Source organism: Amphibalanus amphitrite, unplaced genomic scaffold (genome assembly GCF_019059575.1).
Source record: "Amphibalanus amphitrite isolate SeventyFive unplaced genomic scaffold, NRLGWU_Aamphi_draft 000055F_arrow, whole genome shotgun sequence".
NCBI lineage: Eukaryota > Metazoa > Arthropoda > Thecostraca > Balanomorpha > Balanidae > Amphibalanus > Amphibalanus amphitrite.
In genome coordinates this window covers 56,522-72,295 of record NW_024881551.1, presented here as the reverse complement: position 1 = coordinate 72,295, position 15,774 = coordinate 56,522, and the positions used below count along the sequence as shown (strand labels likewise).

The 15,774-nt window shown below is 52.3% G+C and overlaps 1 protein-coding gene across 1 annotated transcript; it reads left to right on the top strand.

Moving 5' to 3' along the window:
• Positions 1-352: 352 nt before the first annotated feature.
• On the top strand, positions 353-15,758 carry LOC122378118 (glutaredoxin domain-containing cysteine-rich protein CG12206-like). Its single transcript, XM_043358796.1, has 4 exons — positions 353-2,245; positions 9,459-9,692; positions 13,611-13,676; positions 14,291-15,758. Exons 1-4 carry the CDS (start codon positions 611-613, stop codon positions 14,468-14,470), a joined length of 2,115 nt encoding a protein of 704 aa, XP_043214731.1. The 5' UTR covers positions 353-610; the 3' UTR covers positions 14,471-15,758.
• Positions 15,759-15,774: the final 16 nt, after the last annotated feature.

Here is a 15,774-nt window from a genome sequence, read left to right as displayed (position 1 = left end):
TTTGGTGTTAGTTTTCTATGCTAAACGGCAGTCTCTAAGCATTGGGCTCATCGCGTTCGCGCATCTCGGAAAAAGCAGTCCCCTTGCCTTCAAACTTACAATGAACCGGGTGCTTAATTTCTGTAAGATTGTCTTAGGCTGCACAATCAGTCTACCAGTGCTCTTTAACCATGTAAATAGCCACCTCAAGCAAACAATCTGGACTGAGATGAAGACCATGACCGAGCGGAGAAGGTCGAGCGTCAAACACCGCTGCGAGCACAGTGTGGCGACGGCACGGTGCACCGCGGCGGCGGTCACCGTTCCAGTCGGGAGCCTCACCGTGCTCGGGTGCACCGCGCCAGTGGCGGACACATACCGGCCGGCGAGGAACGGTCCACGGCGGGCGCTCAGTGAGAAGCCGCGTGGGACGGGGCGCCGGCGCCGCTCGGGTCTCCCGTGTCTCCCGTGTCTCCTGGTGAGCTCCAGGTGAGCTCCGGTGAGTCTCCGCTCCCCCTGCCTCCCCTGTGCACCCGTATCTCCCCTGCTCGCCGAGCCGTCTGCGGTCGCCCGCCGGCGACACCGGTTCTGTCGGAGGCCGACGAGTTCACGCCGAGAAAGCGCGACGGAAATGGTGCGGAACAAGCGAGCGGCGCCGGCAGCGCCGCCGACGGCCGCGCTGTCGCCGCCACTCGTCCAGACAGTGCCGTGGAGTGCAGACCGACGCAAGGCTCGCGCACCTCCGCCACCCTCATCGCCGACAACAGCGCGCTCGACGATGCCGACGTCTGTGGAGAAGACGGGCGGCGTGCTGCCGCCGCTGCCGGCGCGCGGCACGGCCCGCTTCTGTCTCGGTCCGTACGAGCGGCGCGGAGTCGGCGCGGCGGCTGACTCGGCCGACGGCGGCTCGCTCGGTGTCGACAGCGAGGGCAGCTCGACAGACGTGGGCGTGTGCATGGACGACTCGGCCAGCGACGCCAGCCAGGAGTCGCTGGTCACGTCTGACTCGGCGGTCAGCTCACCGCCAGCCAGGCGGATCGGCCGCCGCAGCCCCGGGGCAGGCTCGACGGACGGCGCCGCGATCTCTCCGGGAGCCACTCAGAAGAGCAGCGGAGCCAGAACCGTGTCCGAATCTCGGTCTGCCGGTGGAAAGGCGCCGAGAACACAGACGGTGTCCATCAACTGGACTCCAGCGCCGGCGGAGAAAACGACGAGTCAGGTGATCTCTGTGAACGGTGAGACAGTGCAAGAGCGGAGGCCGGAGAGGAGCGCGGTGAACGTGGTCTCAACGAGCCCCGCTTCTCCGAAGGCCGTGTCTGTGGTTGAGCTGAGCGCCCGAAAGGTGCCTAGTGCGCCAAGCTCACCGGTCCAGGTCTCTGAAGCCATGGTATCTCCACTCAGTGACCAGAAGCAGTCTCAGACGGTCAAGGTGTCAGCGACACCAAAGCATAACAACTCCTCGAAACAGAACTCACCCTCACCAACCACGTCGCGTGCGTCGTCTGTGGGATCTTCGACCGTCTTTCTCACTCTCGAGCAGCCGACTACCGTGAGCACTTCGACAGCGAAGAAGTTATCATCTTCTTCCAAGACGTCACCGACATCGTCTCCTTCGCCTACAGCATCGCCAGCTCCTCCAGCTTCTGCTTCGACTCAGGGAAGCACATCCACCGTCTTCCTGTCACCGTCTCAACCAGACTCGAAGGCAACGTCGGCGCAGAAGTCCAATGGAACGGCGTCTCCAGGCATCTCCTCTGAAAAGCCACAAACCTCTTCACGTAATTCACCGTCATTGGGAGTGATACCATCTCAGCAAACCCTACGCAAGACAAAATCTCCACGAAAGCCACCGGCTCCGCTGCCCCCTGTTAGTCCCTCCCCAGCTCCTTCAGAATCTCCGGAACCCTCTGTGGACTCCACATCGACAAACCCATCGACAGCGCGTGCCGTGCTCCGTCAGCTGCAGAGCCCGGCCCCTGTGCCTCCTCCGCCGAGTCCCGTGCAGACGCGGACCTTCGCCGAGCGGCAGCGCCGGCCGTGCAGCGCGCCGGCCATGCCGCCGCTGCCCGAGCCCGGCTTCCAGTTCCACCTGCGCGAGGCTGCGCCGGGGGGAGAGCAGGGAGAATCGGCCGACGGGTTCGCCGGCGTGCGGGACTTCCTCGCGCCGGCAGCACCCATCCACAGCAGCCGCGGAACGGTGCGCGGCGTCAAGGACCGCGTCCGCGCCGGGATCGCCACCTTCCTCCAGGACAACTCCACCGCAAAGGTAGGTGACCAGTGGGGGCTTCAGGGATCGCGTCACTCTAACATGAGAATACACTAACCCAAGTTTTTCATCTAAGCCCGAAGATAGACGCACGTGCATTTACTTGAAGTCTCTTAAGATTTTCAATCGTAGCTCTTCGGTTTGGGGAGGATAGCATCGTACTTAAAGGTAGTGTGCCAGCTTTCTTGGACCGTATGGAGTTAATGGCCCAGATAAGGAGAACCGGATTTTTAGAACTTATCCATACCTTCAAAACTCATGGAAACGTCTTAAATTCTTCAAATTTTGAGTACCCCAGTGCGAAATTCGCCCCGACGGGTTGTCGGTCGTACCCCAACCACATTTCACACCACTATGAACAATAAATGCACACACTGAAATCGCTATTACCGATATGCTCATCCAATCAAGTTTCGATAAACCCGTTCATCATCATCTCCTGCGGTTTCGAACACGCCTGTTGGGTGGCTTCTGATGCTCGTCGAGGTCGGAATTTCCAAATACGCGTGGTGCGTCGGGCCGCGCGCTCTGACTTCGGCCAAGAAAAATGCGTCAGCTGATCATTGTCATTTCTGCCACTTGCGTGTGGTGAAATGGGGTCATAACTTATAAGACGGCTTTTTCATATCAATTATTTTACATAAAATCATATTTCAAACCATAAATAATGTTCGACAGCCAAATAAAAGAAACAATACCAATACGGGCTTACAGTTTAAGGCTCGACATTGTGTTGTCTACGATTAGACAGCTGATAACTCATTTCCGTATGTACGTCGTATGGTCGTAACACTATAATGACCTTTGCTTATTGTCACAAGTGCGCCGCATTCGCGATTGTTGCCCGACGCCTGTTTGCAGGTGAGCCCACTACAGTTGTTATACATATCTAAAAACCGATAAACTTTTAGGCGAAAAAAGGCACTATTCCAGGCCCATTTTTGATTTTTTTTGCGATATTAGGTAAAAACAGAAGCTTCTTATCCTAGGAAAAATAAAATGGGAAATCTTTCAAAGGTGGCACACTACCTTTAAAAGCCCGTTATGGGGCAACCAGCAAATTGACCCTTTTGGTCCATCAAATGCGAGGTACAAATCTAGCAAACAACCGAGATGAGACCCTTGCTAATGGCTTGCTCGTTTGACGTTTCAGTTCTTCCTTCGTTGTGCTTCAAAACATTAAAACATGAGAGAATAATTACGAGCTCAGAGATATATAAGCGGTCAATAGTCACGCCCTCGCGGAACATGTTGATGTAAGCATTACAAATCGATAGGTATTAATGATAACACAAAGTTCATTTGATTAGGTACATTGATGCAGCGGGTCATTATCACTGTGCCAAACTGACAAATAATATGCTCTCAGTAAGCCAAAACAGTGGCTGAACGTCTGGACGACCGCCGTTCAAAGCTCGGTTTGAGCCGTTTCGTGATTCGTTATTTGCCCCTAGAGTAGGCGGGCTGCGGTCACTGACAGTAGTCGTGTGAGGCCAGCTGAGGTCAGTAAACGTGACAGGGCGTGTCCGTTCAGTGGACACGTTAAACGGTTGGCTGAATTCCGCCCCTCCACAGAAGTTAACCAACCGAGAAGAAACGGTCAGACCAGCCCTATTACAGCTCAATTTGGGGATAGCTGAAAGGGAAATATAAACTGCCAGAAGGTACGTACAATAAATTCACATCAACGACCTAAAATAAGTGTAGTACATAGAACATTTAATACATGAAGTCCTTTCAAAAGTGTCTCGTGATTCGTGAACTGGCTAGCTGTTCTAAGATTCATCGTGCCCATGATACACCGTTACCACTAAAAACACATGACACTAACTCAGACAATAGACATTGTTGCGGTAGCACAAACTTGCAAAAAAACAAGGCCAACAAACCACCCTTTCTCTCCCCCTCTCTTTAGCGGACCATGTGATGTCTGGTTATCCCTAGCGTTTTTACCATTTAGCACAGAGCATCTCTTCGCTCACCAGTGACTGTTTCCATGTGAACCGGACCAAGTGGTGACAAATTCAGCTCCATCTTGCCTGCACGATGGATCTAAAAACCACCCGACTGCTCTGCAGCCCCTCTTCAGACGAGCCGCCGCCAGCGGTCCCGTTATTTCGCCCCCCAGTCATGAGTTACTATATATGCCGAGCGTCTCCTGTGCCTATCCCTCCCGGCTGTCACGGCCTGTGCATCCGTCTCTATCGTGTCTCTGCCTCTATCAACAGTCTCCACGTATCTCCATTGTCTTTGTACTGTCGCTCCCAATATCTCCGCTGTCTTTCCGCTGTTTCTACTTTCTTGTCATATCGTATCTCTGTTATATCTCCCACGTCTCTCCTGCGTCGTTCAGCTGTCTCTTTGACACTTCTGTGCCACTCCTCCGCCGTTTTATCTGCCGTCTTTACGTCTCCGTCTTATTCCACGTCCTGCCTTATTCCATATAAATGTTACAATGTCCATCTTTATTTTAATCACACACCACGACGCCAACCCAAATTATTCGCCACGTTAACTTACGTCACGCGCAACAATCGAGTGTCTGTACACGCGCAACAATCGAGTGTCTGTGCACGCGCAACAATCGAGTGTCAAGAGCACGCGCGGTGTCTGTCTACCCCTCCCCCTTTGGACGAGGTCGATCATTCACCTCGGCTGGAAATCATGGCCGGCCGGCCGGCTGCACCGGCGCCGGCGACAAGGCTGACCCACAGAGAAACCCAGCCGGATCCGAGCCGATCAAGTGACCTGTCGCCTGGCCGCGCCGCCCGGTCACGTGACGGGGGCCGCGCCAGCCGAGCGTGGAGAACCAGAGTCGAGTCGCCGCCGCGCAGGGCCGGTGCCATAAGAAGCTGTTTGTGCCCGATTTCGAGCTTTCCCTGGCGCGGCCACACCCAAGGCCCTGTCGGCGACGGGCGGGGCAGGTGGTAATAAGAACTGGCCGGGGTCAGGTCGTACTGGGGAGGCCATTAGTGAGCGTATTTGCTGTGCACTTGGAGCTTAATAGCTGTGTGCGCGCGGCGCATTACCGAACCAAACGGGAAAGTTGCACATGTCTGATGACAGCATCGATATTTGGGAAAGCTGTTGGGGTGGTTGCCGATAAAAACCTAGATATTATCTATCTGATATCATAGCTAATTACGAATGACACATTGACGCCTGGCGTCGCATGTCTATAATAAAGAAATCGCTATGAGCTTTCATTTATACTTTCAAACGAGCATGAGTATCTATGTATGCTTTTCATTTGTCGTGAAAATGTGATCAGCCAGGCATCGGTGCGATCAGTGAGGAAAAACAAGCACGGTGCTACTGTTCACTAGAGCTTGCGGTGGCGTTGATGGACACAGACATAAGCGGCACTCTACCAGTCGTGCCCTGATCTAAAAATGACAATAAGGGCCCAAACGTTCCGGATAGTGATCACATTAGTTTCTCCAGTAAATACTACGCCAATGCTCGTCTCCAACTCGAGTTCTATCTTTATGCACCTGGGCCCAATGCTGTAAATGCCGTATCTTGGAATGCGGCTCATGAAGTGCGTAAGATCTGGCTCCGATAACGCGACTCGGTGATAGTCGCAGTGGTAGCGCGAGTCGCGATGCGCCGTTCCGGGCGGGCCATGGCCTGCGGTTGCCCTGAGGCACGCGGTCTCGGCTCCCGGGCACCGTGCCGAGCCGGCGGCTCAGATAAGCAGCTCCGTGACGCCGGCTGGCCCCCGTGACCGTGACTTCTGCCGGGAGCCGTGACGTGACGACCCCGTGTGACGCGATGTGACGATCATGATCTCATGACTACCGGGGCGGAGTCGCGGCGGCGCTCGTGGCAGAGTTTTTAGCCCGTGACATGCCACCGAGGCGTGGTGGGATCATTAACAGCCTGACGTTTAGCTGACAGGCGATTCGATAATGGGCGGGGCGCGCTATCTTTAGCGTGTTACACACGCATGACATACTGGCCTGACCCATGAAGGTGTCGAGTGGGACTTTATCTTGGTTTTCTAAGCGTTTGCAAACGCTGGAGCGGCCCTAACTAGGGCTTGTGTGGCCCCCGACTGGGCAGCCTATATTGCGGTCATGACCTGTGCTCGAGAAACAAGCATAATCCTAATCTCTCCCCAGGGGCAGAACGGGTGCCGTCCGACCGAGGGAAAGCTGCAAAATTGTGCCTAATTTGATAAAACTCGCAACCTGCTTATTCAGAAACCACAAGCTGAATAATCTTGTGCTGCTGTTTACTTCCTAGTTTCTAACATGTTCTCAACCACGATACGCTAAAACAAGCTCGGGGCCAACTCCACCCAGTAGAAAGTGTGTTGTAATTCTCCGTCTGGTCGGCGGACCAGGACCCTGTCGGGACGGACCGCGGCCGGTCCGCTACCGCGCGCAGCTCGGACCGCCGCCGGACCGGCCACCGGTCACGGGACCTGTGACGTCATAGGCTCACCTTGAGCCGCCCTTGTCTCTGTACACAGCCGAGCCGACGCCGCGCCACTTTTGTGCCAAATCACTCCGCTCTCTCTCCGGTTGGCTTGTCGCGCTTCTTTGCCGCCGAAAAACGGCGCAGAAGGAAGAAGAGGTGAGGGGCCGGTGGCGGGCCGCAGGGGTCGGATGGGAGGTGATTGAGCGAGATGGAAACCGATAGATAGCCGACACGGGAGATGATGAATCAAACCTGTGGCGTCTCGAGAGAGCTAACAAATGCGTCAGGCGGTTTTTGGTCAAAATAGTAAGGAGTGATTCTCCTCTGAGGCTGCCGTCCGCGCACAAAAGACTATTTTTGGTCGGCATAACGGCTGGAAAGTGAGAATCAATCGATTATCGTCGGTTTGTGACGGGAAGTGGTGTCCTCCAAACACAACAAAGACCGGTTTTTACTGTGTGTCCGGATCTGGAATCAAGTGTTCATCAGGCGTAACTAATGTCAAGAATAAAGATAATGGCACGAAACTTATCCACGGGATCAGTTTCCCGGACCAGCTTTCACGCTTGGGGATGTTAGACCCGGAGATACCCGGTTTGAAGAGAATTTTCTCACCTCCTCTGGGACTTCGGCACTTGGATCTAGTCAGCGGGACGGAGCGGCCACAGTAAAACATGGACGAAGAACGCGCCCGGTATCGTTTTCTGACACCAAACGAAAATTACATGGGGTACATGGAATGCGGCACCGATCGTTCACGGTCCTCAGTTGACAGCTCACGGTTGGCGCCCAACTATTTGGGTGAAGGCCTGGAGCGATGTTGCGCAACCGATCTGAACACCACAAGCCAAGGCGCGCGGACGGGCCAATCTTCTGCTCCGCTGGCTCGTAATTTTATTTCTCCGATTTGAACGTGTGAGCGTGGAGCTCTGTCGCTGACCACATTTAGCCATGGATGTTGTGCAACGTGTGGCTTTAGAGTATATGTGGCTGAGAGTGTTCAATCGTGCATTGAGCATGGGTTATGTAAATTATAAGAGCTTGGGTGCGTTACCCTCGGCTACTCCGAGCAGTATCACTGTCGAGGCCAGACTTCAGGCAGAGCAATAAACGAAGGTTGATCAAGACCCCACACGATACCTCCCCACATGCGCATTACGCACGCATTGTACGTGTATATCTATCGAGATCTCATGTTCACACCAGCCAAGTCTCTCACCACTCGGCACTCGCCAGTTACCAATCACCGCCCATCACACATCGCCCACCGTTAGCCGTTCATCGCTTTACCGTCCACCGACCACCACCGACTGCCATCCGCTCCGGCTAGTCACCGTTCACCGTCATACCGCCCACCGTTCACCATACACCGTCCAGCGCTTACCGTCTACCACCTTCACCTCCCACCGTCCACCGCCCCCCCCCCCCGTCCACCGTTCACCGCTTGCCGTCCACCGCTCACCGCTCTTCAGGCAGCGTCCGTCGGTGACCTCACCTCTCTGGTACGCTAGGCACGTCCCGGTCGAGAATTCTCCTGACCTCTCCTGGCCCGGCCACCCGTTCTAAGTGACCTTGCAGGAGGAGATTCGTGACAGACCCCGGTCAGTCAGCTGACTGACCTGTCAGACTGACAGCAAGGGTCACCGCCCCGAGAGTTAGCGGCCGCAGTCTGTTGCTAGGGAACGCGACGACTGTGTTGCGCTGAAGGTGCGGCAGTCCAATGTCGACACTCGAGAGTTGATGATACAAGATTGTGTGATGTGGTTGGCACTTGACATTCATGAATTCCATAAGAAAGTAAGATGCGTTCATGCGTGAAATTCGTGCACTGGCCAGGGGGTACGATAAAGGTGAAGGGGTGTGCTCTTCGGGTAACACGATGTTTGAAATAAAAAAGCATATTTCAGGTCTGATTTTTGTTTAAATGAGATGGAATCGCTACTCTGCGAGTCCTATGATGTAAAATTTTACATCATCCTGAAGTGAGCAGGGAAGCGTGACGACACCTAAAATACAAAATAACTTTCACTGCCGGCAGATAACTTTCACTGTCGACCAAATTTTATTATAGGAGGGGCCATTGGTGTCGGCGTGAGAGTCGGTACTGGAGCCACGGACCTTCGAGCATCAGCTAATAGTGAGGCTCGATAGCCAGGATTGACGGATGTTTTGTGATTTAATGATAATGTCAGGCTTATCCTCCGAATCCAGACATCAGCATTTTCTCTCAACTGCCATTTCTACTTACTGCCTTTGCTTACGTTCGAGCGTTATCTGACGAATACCGTTTGTTTAATTTTTTGTCAATGCGTAGTGTAGCAGTGCAGTTACTGATCTTAGTATTAGTTTTACTTGATTGTTTAGTATCGTTTCTAGTTGAATCCTCTACTCTTCATTGTTTTCCTCAATTAATTGAATAAGCTTTAAACATTATCTGTTTTTATAAGAAGAAATGAAGCTCTAGCCTCCACCATCAACATAACTTTGACGAATTGGAGCGCAACTAATGTTTCTAAGGTAATTGGCCGTTTGCGACCCACCATGCCGTGCGGACATCGAAAGCCTTATTATTCATTTCATATTGTACTTTAGGGAAACGAGAAACTTGAATAGAGCGATGTTTTCTTCTACCTATATGGAGAGTGTGTTCGGTCATGTGGATATGAAGCATATATTCCCACCCAAAAGACACGACTCAACCGAATAAAACGCAGATATTACTTTACAAAACGCATCATAGCATCACCCACTCTTTTTAACACCACTGTTCCCCTGTGACTGCCCTCAGGTGCTGAAGGTTCGCGAACAGGGCCGGCTGGTGGTCTACGTCACCTCTATGGGTATCGTGCGGCCCACCTACCAGCAGTGCCAGCGCGTGCGGCAGATCCTCCGTCAACTAATGGCCGAGTTCGAGGAGCGCGACCTGTTCCTGAGCGTGGACCACCAGCAGGAGCTGCAGCGGCGGCTCGGTGCCGACCGCGTCACCCCGCCACAGGTGTTCATCGACGGAAATCTGCTCGGGGTGAGTGCCTGCCGCAGCGTCGGCGCGAGACCAAACGACCGTTTAAATCATTCGATGTCCGGCATAAATGCAGGTCATTGATGATAGCGTTGATAGCTTCCGACCCGACTACTTGAACTTTAGCATGATGGCAAGAACCCAGATGCGAGGGAAGCAAGCATCTATCAGAAAATCTGTAGCAATCAGTTTAACATTTCCACTAAATGATAACGTTGCTAGGTTGGGCAATGGGTCGGTCACATGCAGTGCTTTGATACTAAGCAAGTATCATGTTAAGAAGGTGGCTGTTATTTGGTGTTTACATGGTGTAAGACAATGGCGAACTTCAATCCCGAGAACTTTTTTCAGTTCGATCATGTACGCTTCACAGTAGGCCTCCTTGCTGAAGCTACTGATGCCTCACGATCTGTCAGACAGCAAAATTGGCAATGTCACAACGACCGCGTATTATTTCAACTTATAAGACATCATTACCATACCGACATAACTAAACGTCTTGACATAATATATCACACGAGTGCCACGAATCGCGACTAAGTGCCTGCCGTTCTTTGATACGGCCTTATTGCCCTTGACAAATGAAAAGTAGCCAAGATCGGTGTACCGTTAAGTAGGGAGAGATGTAAGGATGTGATCGAAATTAATCACTGAGCATGACATTTACTTGCATAAGCGGGTTTTTAGGCGCCGACCACCTTCAATCCAGCAGTGGTCCCTGAGGATCGGATTCTTGGACTCAATCCCTTCATATTGTTGGTGGAAATCGTCCTTTTCACCTTCCATACGGACATATATGAGCACGTGCACTCGACAAACACAGAGCTATAAACAAAATAATAGTGAAAAGAACTCAATCTCCGGTTTACCTCTCATGGCCACCGCTCATAACTGCCAGCTGACCTTGCTCGAAAACCACAAAAAGTCGGGGCATCTCAGCTGAGGTGCCCGGGCAAGTTTTTGCCGCCGATCGGGACAGCATTACACGAGCTCCGGTGTCCGCCCGTGGCAAGGTCAGGACTCCTGGACGGTCGGGTTCCGCCCCGTGTCTGAGCTGCCGCCGGCCATGGCATTGTCACGACAATTTCATGACGGTAGCGCGTCACGGTGTGCACGGGCCGTCACGTGACGCCGGCGGGCTCCCCGGCGCGCGGCGTGACCCGGGGGCTAATTTCCGTAACGCGTCACGGCTCGATTGGAGGCCGGCGCGTGACACTTGGCTACGTTCCGTGACGGATGTAACACCCAGCGTACAGGAGCAGTGCGCGTCTGAGTGCGTCTAACCGCGTGCTCATACGCAATCAAATGTAGATAGTAGATGCTATCAACAATAAAACGTAAGCGAGGAATTATATATGCTAGGGCTTAGATACTCGGAACATATCGAACATGGGCTTACCTAAAACGTCTCGAGAGTTCTCATTGCAGAAAACGTGGTATTGAGACATTGTGTTGTAACCTCGCCACTGCACGTTATCAGGACATGAATCATGAAAGACTGAAGTGCTCCTGCGTTTCCGCTCTGGTTCTCCGTTATGCGTGTTTTGAACTTGCCATGATGGCGATGTCATGATACAAAGACGTAGGCTGCATGTCGGAAGGTATTTAGACCCAATGGAAAGAGAGACATCGCGCGTCTCCGTGCTATGAGCTCGGATCGACAAATAACATTGCTTTCGAGATATTCTCGGTTTTATCAAAAAGGAATGCCTTCCTACCACGCAGTGAGTCGTGGGCTGTATATCAGAAAGTTCAGTAACCAAGTTCTCTGACACGTAAATTACCATCATATGATGACGAGGAAAAATGAGACGGTCTCAAAGAAAATTAAGAGATCGTTTGTCTTGGATAATCACATGGACCATTGTGATTGTCTCCCATAGCCACTAGCCAGTAAAACTCAAGATCATCATGCAAATCAATCAACGTCACGCGTTCCGACCTCAATGCACTACGGTTGTCATTTTTCCCGTGCAGCCGTACTATCTGTCCGGATTTTATCACATTTGTGTCATTAAACTGTGGCCACGCTCTCGGCCATTTTCCAGCTCTGTCGCGTTTCTCCCCGCGCCGGGCGCAGAGCAGAGCTGCCTCCGTGCTGTGAAGTGCCGGTCTCTGTGACCGATACCCCCACCGGGTGACATTGTTACCACGTGTCCCGTTACCGCTGACACCAGCTGGTACGTCGGCCACCGTATCAGCCCACCAGAGCCCGAGCACGACCATAGACACATCACGTTCCCGGGATTTTCCCAGCCTCCGCCCGCCTGCTGACTCACTAAAGCCGTTAATTTTGATTTTTGCGTGAGCTTTGATGGATCTGGTGTTTGGACACTAACAGTAAGCTTTCCGAGAAAGTGTCCCACATGCCGAATAAAATTTGCGGTGAAATTGTGGTCGTTTTTTCTATCTCGTTTGTCAGGTGACATGCGACGCTGCCATGGTTGCGGTTCTGCATCATGCATGCTGCACAGTGCACATCAAACATAAATATATGTTTTATTCTGGGGTTGAAAGGAGTCAGTACACTATCGCTGATGCTACATTACTCTTATCGCCCACTGGTGTTTCAGCGAGAAAACGGAACAGGCATTGAATTATAACGGTCCCTGAAGCCGAATGATGATTAGATGGTGCATTATTATCGAACTTAAAGCATTCTTCTGCCAAAATTCACCGATCCCTTGTCACTCAACAACGGAATTTCCAAGCTCGCCGTCACAGCACATCACTTCTACCGAACTAGCAGTTTCACCAAGCTTCTTTCACAATACCGATTCCAGTTGATTCGTTTTTATCTCTTGTCATTCCCGCCTGCCCGACACCGTCCCCACTAGCCCTCCCCTCTCGCGGCTCACACAAGTGCCCATTCAGACCGCAGCGTCGTCGCTCTCCGGAAGCGCGAGTCACCAAACGGCATGAGACTTTCTCCGGTCTCTCCGCCGAGCGAAGGAGCCGGCCGGCTGCTGAGCGGACTGGAGCCGGCCGGCCGGCGCCGAGACCGTTCCCGACCACCAGGGCGATGTAACGGGCCGCCGCCGAGCCGAGCGGAGAGCGTGGCACGCATCACGTGCGCCACGTCGCCCCGGGGCATCGCTCGGCGCCGTCGTGCGGCATGTCGCCTCGGGGCATCGCTCGGCACTGACAATGACACGAGCATGTGTATCACCTGCATATGATGAACATTGAAATCAGAGGTGCAAATTTTCTGGATAAGCTCACTATTGCCCTCACACTGGTGATAATCAAAGGCGTATATTTGTCGGAAATGACAGATCAAGGTCATACACTATAACGACAAATAACTGGCTGCTGGTCAGCGGTTATGTGCGTTGCATATTTCCGTTGGAACCCTTCTCGACATAACGTTTGTCACCGGTATGTTTCTTATTAGAGATGTCAATCGGATACCAACTTTTTGGTATACCGATACCAAACCGATACCAACTTGGTATTTGGTATTTCAATCCTAATGTACTTGGTATTTTTTTTTGGTATTATGAGCCCTCACTTACGTATAAGAAGGCTGAGAAATTGGTAAAAAGTCTGTATTTCCCTCATGTTCTGAAGTTGGTTCGGTATCGGTATTTCCTTACGGTTTATGTTGGGATTTGGTTTGGTATCGGTATTCAGATGTTCTGTTACGAACATCACTATTTCTCATATCCAATATTCAGATATGTATATACCTGGGCCGTGAGGAGGCTTCAAGCTTCAGCGTGCCGGAGAAGGGCAATGAAGCATCACATTTCTAGCCACAAACCTCTCCAGTTGCTCTTCCCTGTCACACTCACGAGAGAATGGCTGATATAGACCACCTCGGTCGAGACATCGGCCCGCTTTCTATCACTGCCGATGTAGCCTGCGTCCGAGCTTGGACGCTGCGAAGACGGGAGACTGATGATTCTCTTTTGTTCGCAGGGAGCCGAGGTGGTGGAACGTCTGAATGAAACCGGAGAGCTGCGCAGGATGCTCAAACGTTTCAAGGTAAGTGACAGGTGGCGTGAGGAGGCCTGAGGATCAGTCTAGCGAGTCGACCAGACCATCATCCATCGTGGAAACCGGGTTGTTTACGCTGAGTGATGGATTCAAACTTACAAATCGTTCCGATTGGACGACTGTGAAAGTTGTTATGACTGAGCGCTTCGGATGTCTAGCGTTGGGCAAGTATTAAATGCTGAATTTATGAAAGCTGATTCTCATCGATGAGCTATGGCAACACACTCATGAGATCCAAAAGATAGCTAATGGTATCGACATTGCCGTGCCAAACGACTTCGTGACTTCCACATTTTGGTTTCGTGCTCCAGTATAAGCGCAAGGTCATCGGGCAGTATATCCGTGATATCAACATCCCCTGACGCCCACTCCCTGTAATAAACTCTTGTGCAATCGGTAATTCGGTCGGCACTCTGAGTGTCACCTTTCGGCAGTCATGTCACGGCCGTTTCAGTCACCCGGAAGGGCGCTCTCAGTAGTCACGCGCTATGCTTGGCCACTGGCCAGTGGCCACCCATACCAACATTAGCCCGATATTGCTAACCTTGCGTGGCCCGTGCGGCGCCGCTTAACCCCCCCAGTGACCTTGTGTGACCTTACAGATGGTCGGACCGCCCAGCTCGTGCGGCAAATGCGGCGGCTTCCGGATGCTGCCCTGCACCTCGTGTAACGGCTCCAAGAAGTCGTGCCACCGGAACCATTTCACCGAGCAGTGGGTGGTGCTGCGCTGCGGCGCCTGCGACCAGTCCGGCCTGATCCGCTGTGACCTCTGCCTCAGCTGACCTGGAGGTCACGGCCGTGACCTCCGCCGAGGGATGGAGAGATGATCAGTGAATCAATACACTGACCTTACCGGACAGGCGCTCGTGTGACCTTTGGTGACCTAAGTGGCCTGTTGGTAGCGTGCTGCTTCCGACGTGGATGATAGGTCATTGAAGACCTCGACAGGAGGCAGAGGTCAAGTGAAACGTCGGTGACCTGTATCGATCAGCTCAACGCCAAGCAGGAAGCAGGCACATCTCTACCGCCTTATGCAATGTAAAGTAGCTGGTCTCCCTTTTGGTCGAGGCGACCACCAGAGGCAAGTCGTCATTGACTTGCACATGAACTGTACAGACCGGTCTGTAACGGACAGTGATGAGTTTAGATAGGAGTGAACTCTTCAGTGGTGCTGAAAGGATTCAGCGCACGTAAAATACCGCATATTGTGATCCAGGTCGTGGTATGAACTTCAGTGCACTGCCACCGATAAATATGGAAGAATATCTCTCCTTGTTTTTAGGCGAGAATGTTTCTTTCGACTAGTGCTGATGCTCACAAAGCAAATGTGTAAGTGTCGCTGGTTCCATATACTGTAGGTAGTGTTTATTTTATTGGGCTTTGGTTTGCTCGAACTTACCGAGGGATTGATTTAGATGTTGCTAATTAATAGGATTTGTGATCCAATTTGAAGCCAACCAGAGTGACTGTTGTACTTTTGCTATATTGCTTCATGGGGTAATGTCCTTTTAGTCTTTCTCTCATCTTCTTTCTTCAATGTAGTCGCGTATACCATGTTAGAGCCCATCAATATGCCTTTCATGTTTGCAAGTGTTGTCTGGAACGGGTCGGAACATGCTTGCTGTCAAGGACCAACGACTGTCTCCGCTAGTGCAATAGCGGCATGGCTGACAGGGGATGCCGCTGATTATGTCGATGATGTCGCATGGTTATGTCTGAGGTGATGCGAGTTATACAGTTTGGTGCAGTTATATTCTCATCCCTCCGGTGGGAGCCGGCGGAGAAGGGTTTACGAGACAGTCAGGGATCAGTCCAGACCGTTCGTAAGGTTGTGGTCGTCCAGGTATAATCGATGACGTCATATACACGGTTCAGAAACTGGTTGTGGTTGGAGCGGAGAGCGGCGCCTGGTGATTGATGACGTCATTTTGTGACGTCACTCGGTGATAGAGGACGGCTGTCGCAGCTCTGAGAGATACGGCCTGTTGTGTTGGAACGTGTGGTCTCTGGGACGGCCGTGTGTATCCCGCTTCAGAGCATCGCGTTATTCGGAATAAATGGCAATCAGTAGCGTCGGCACTTTTTA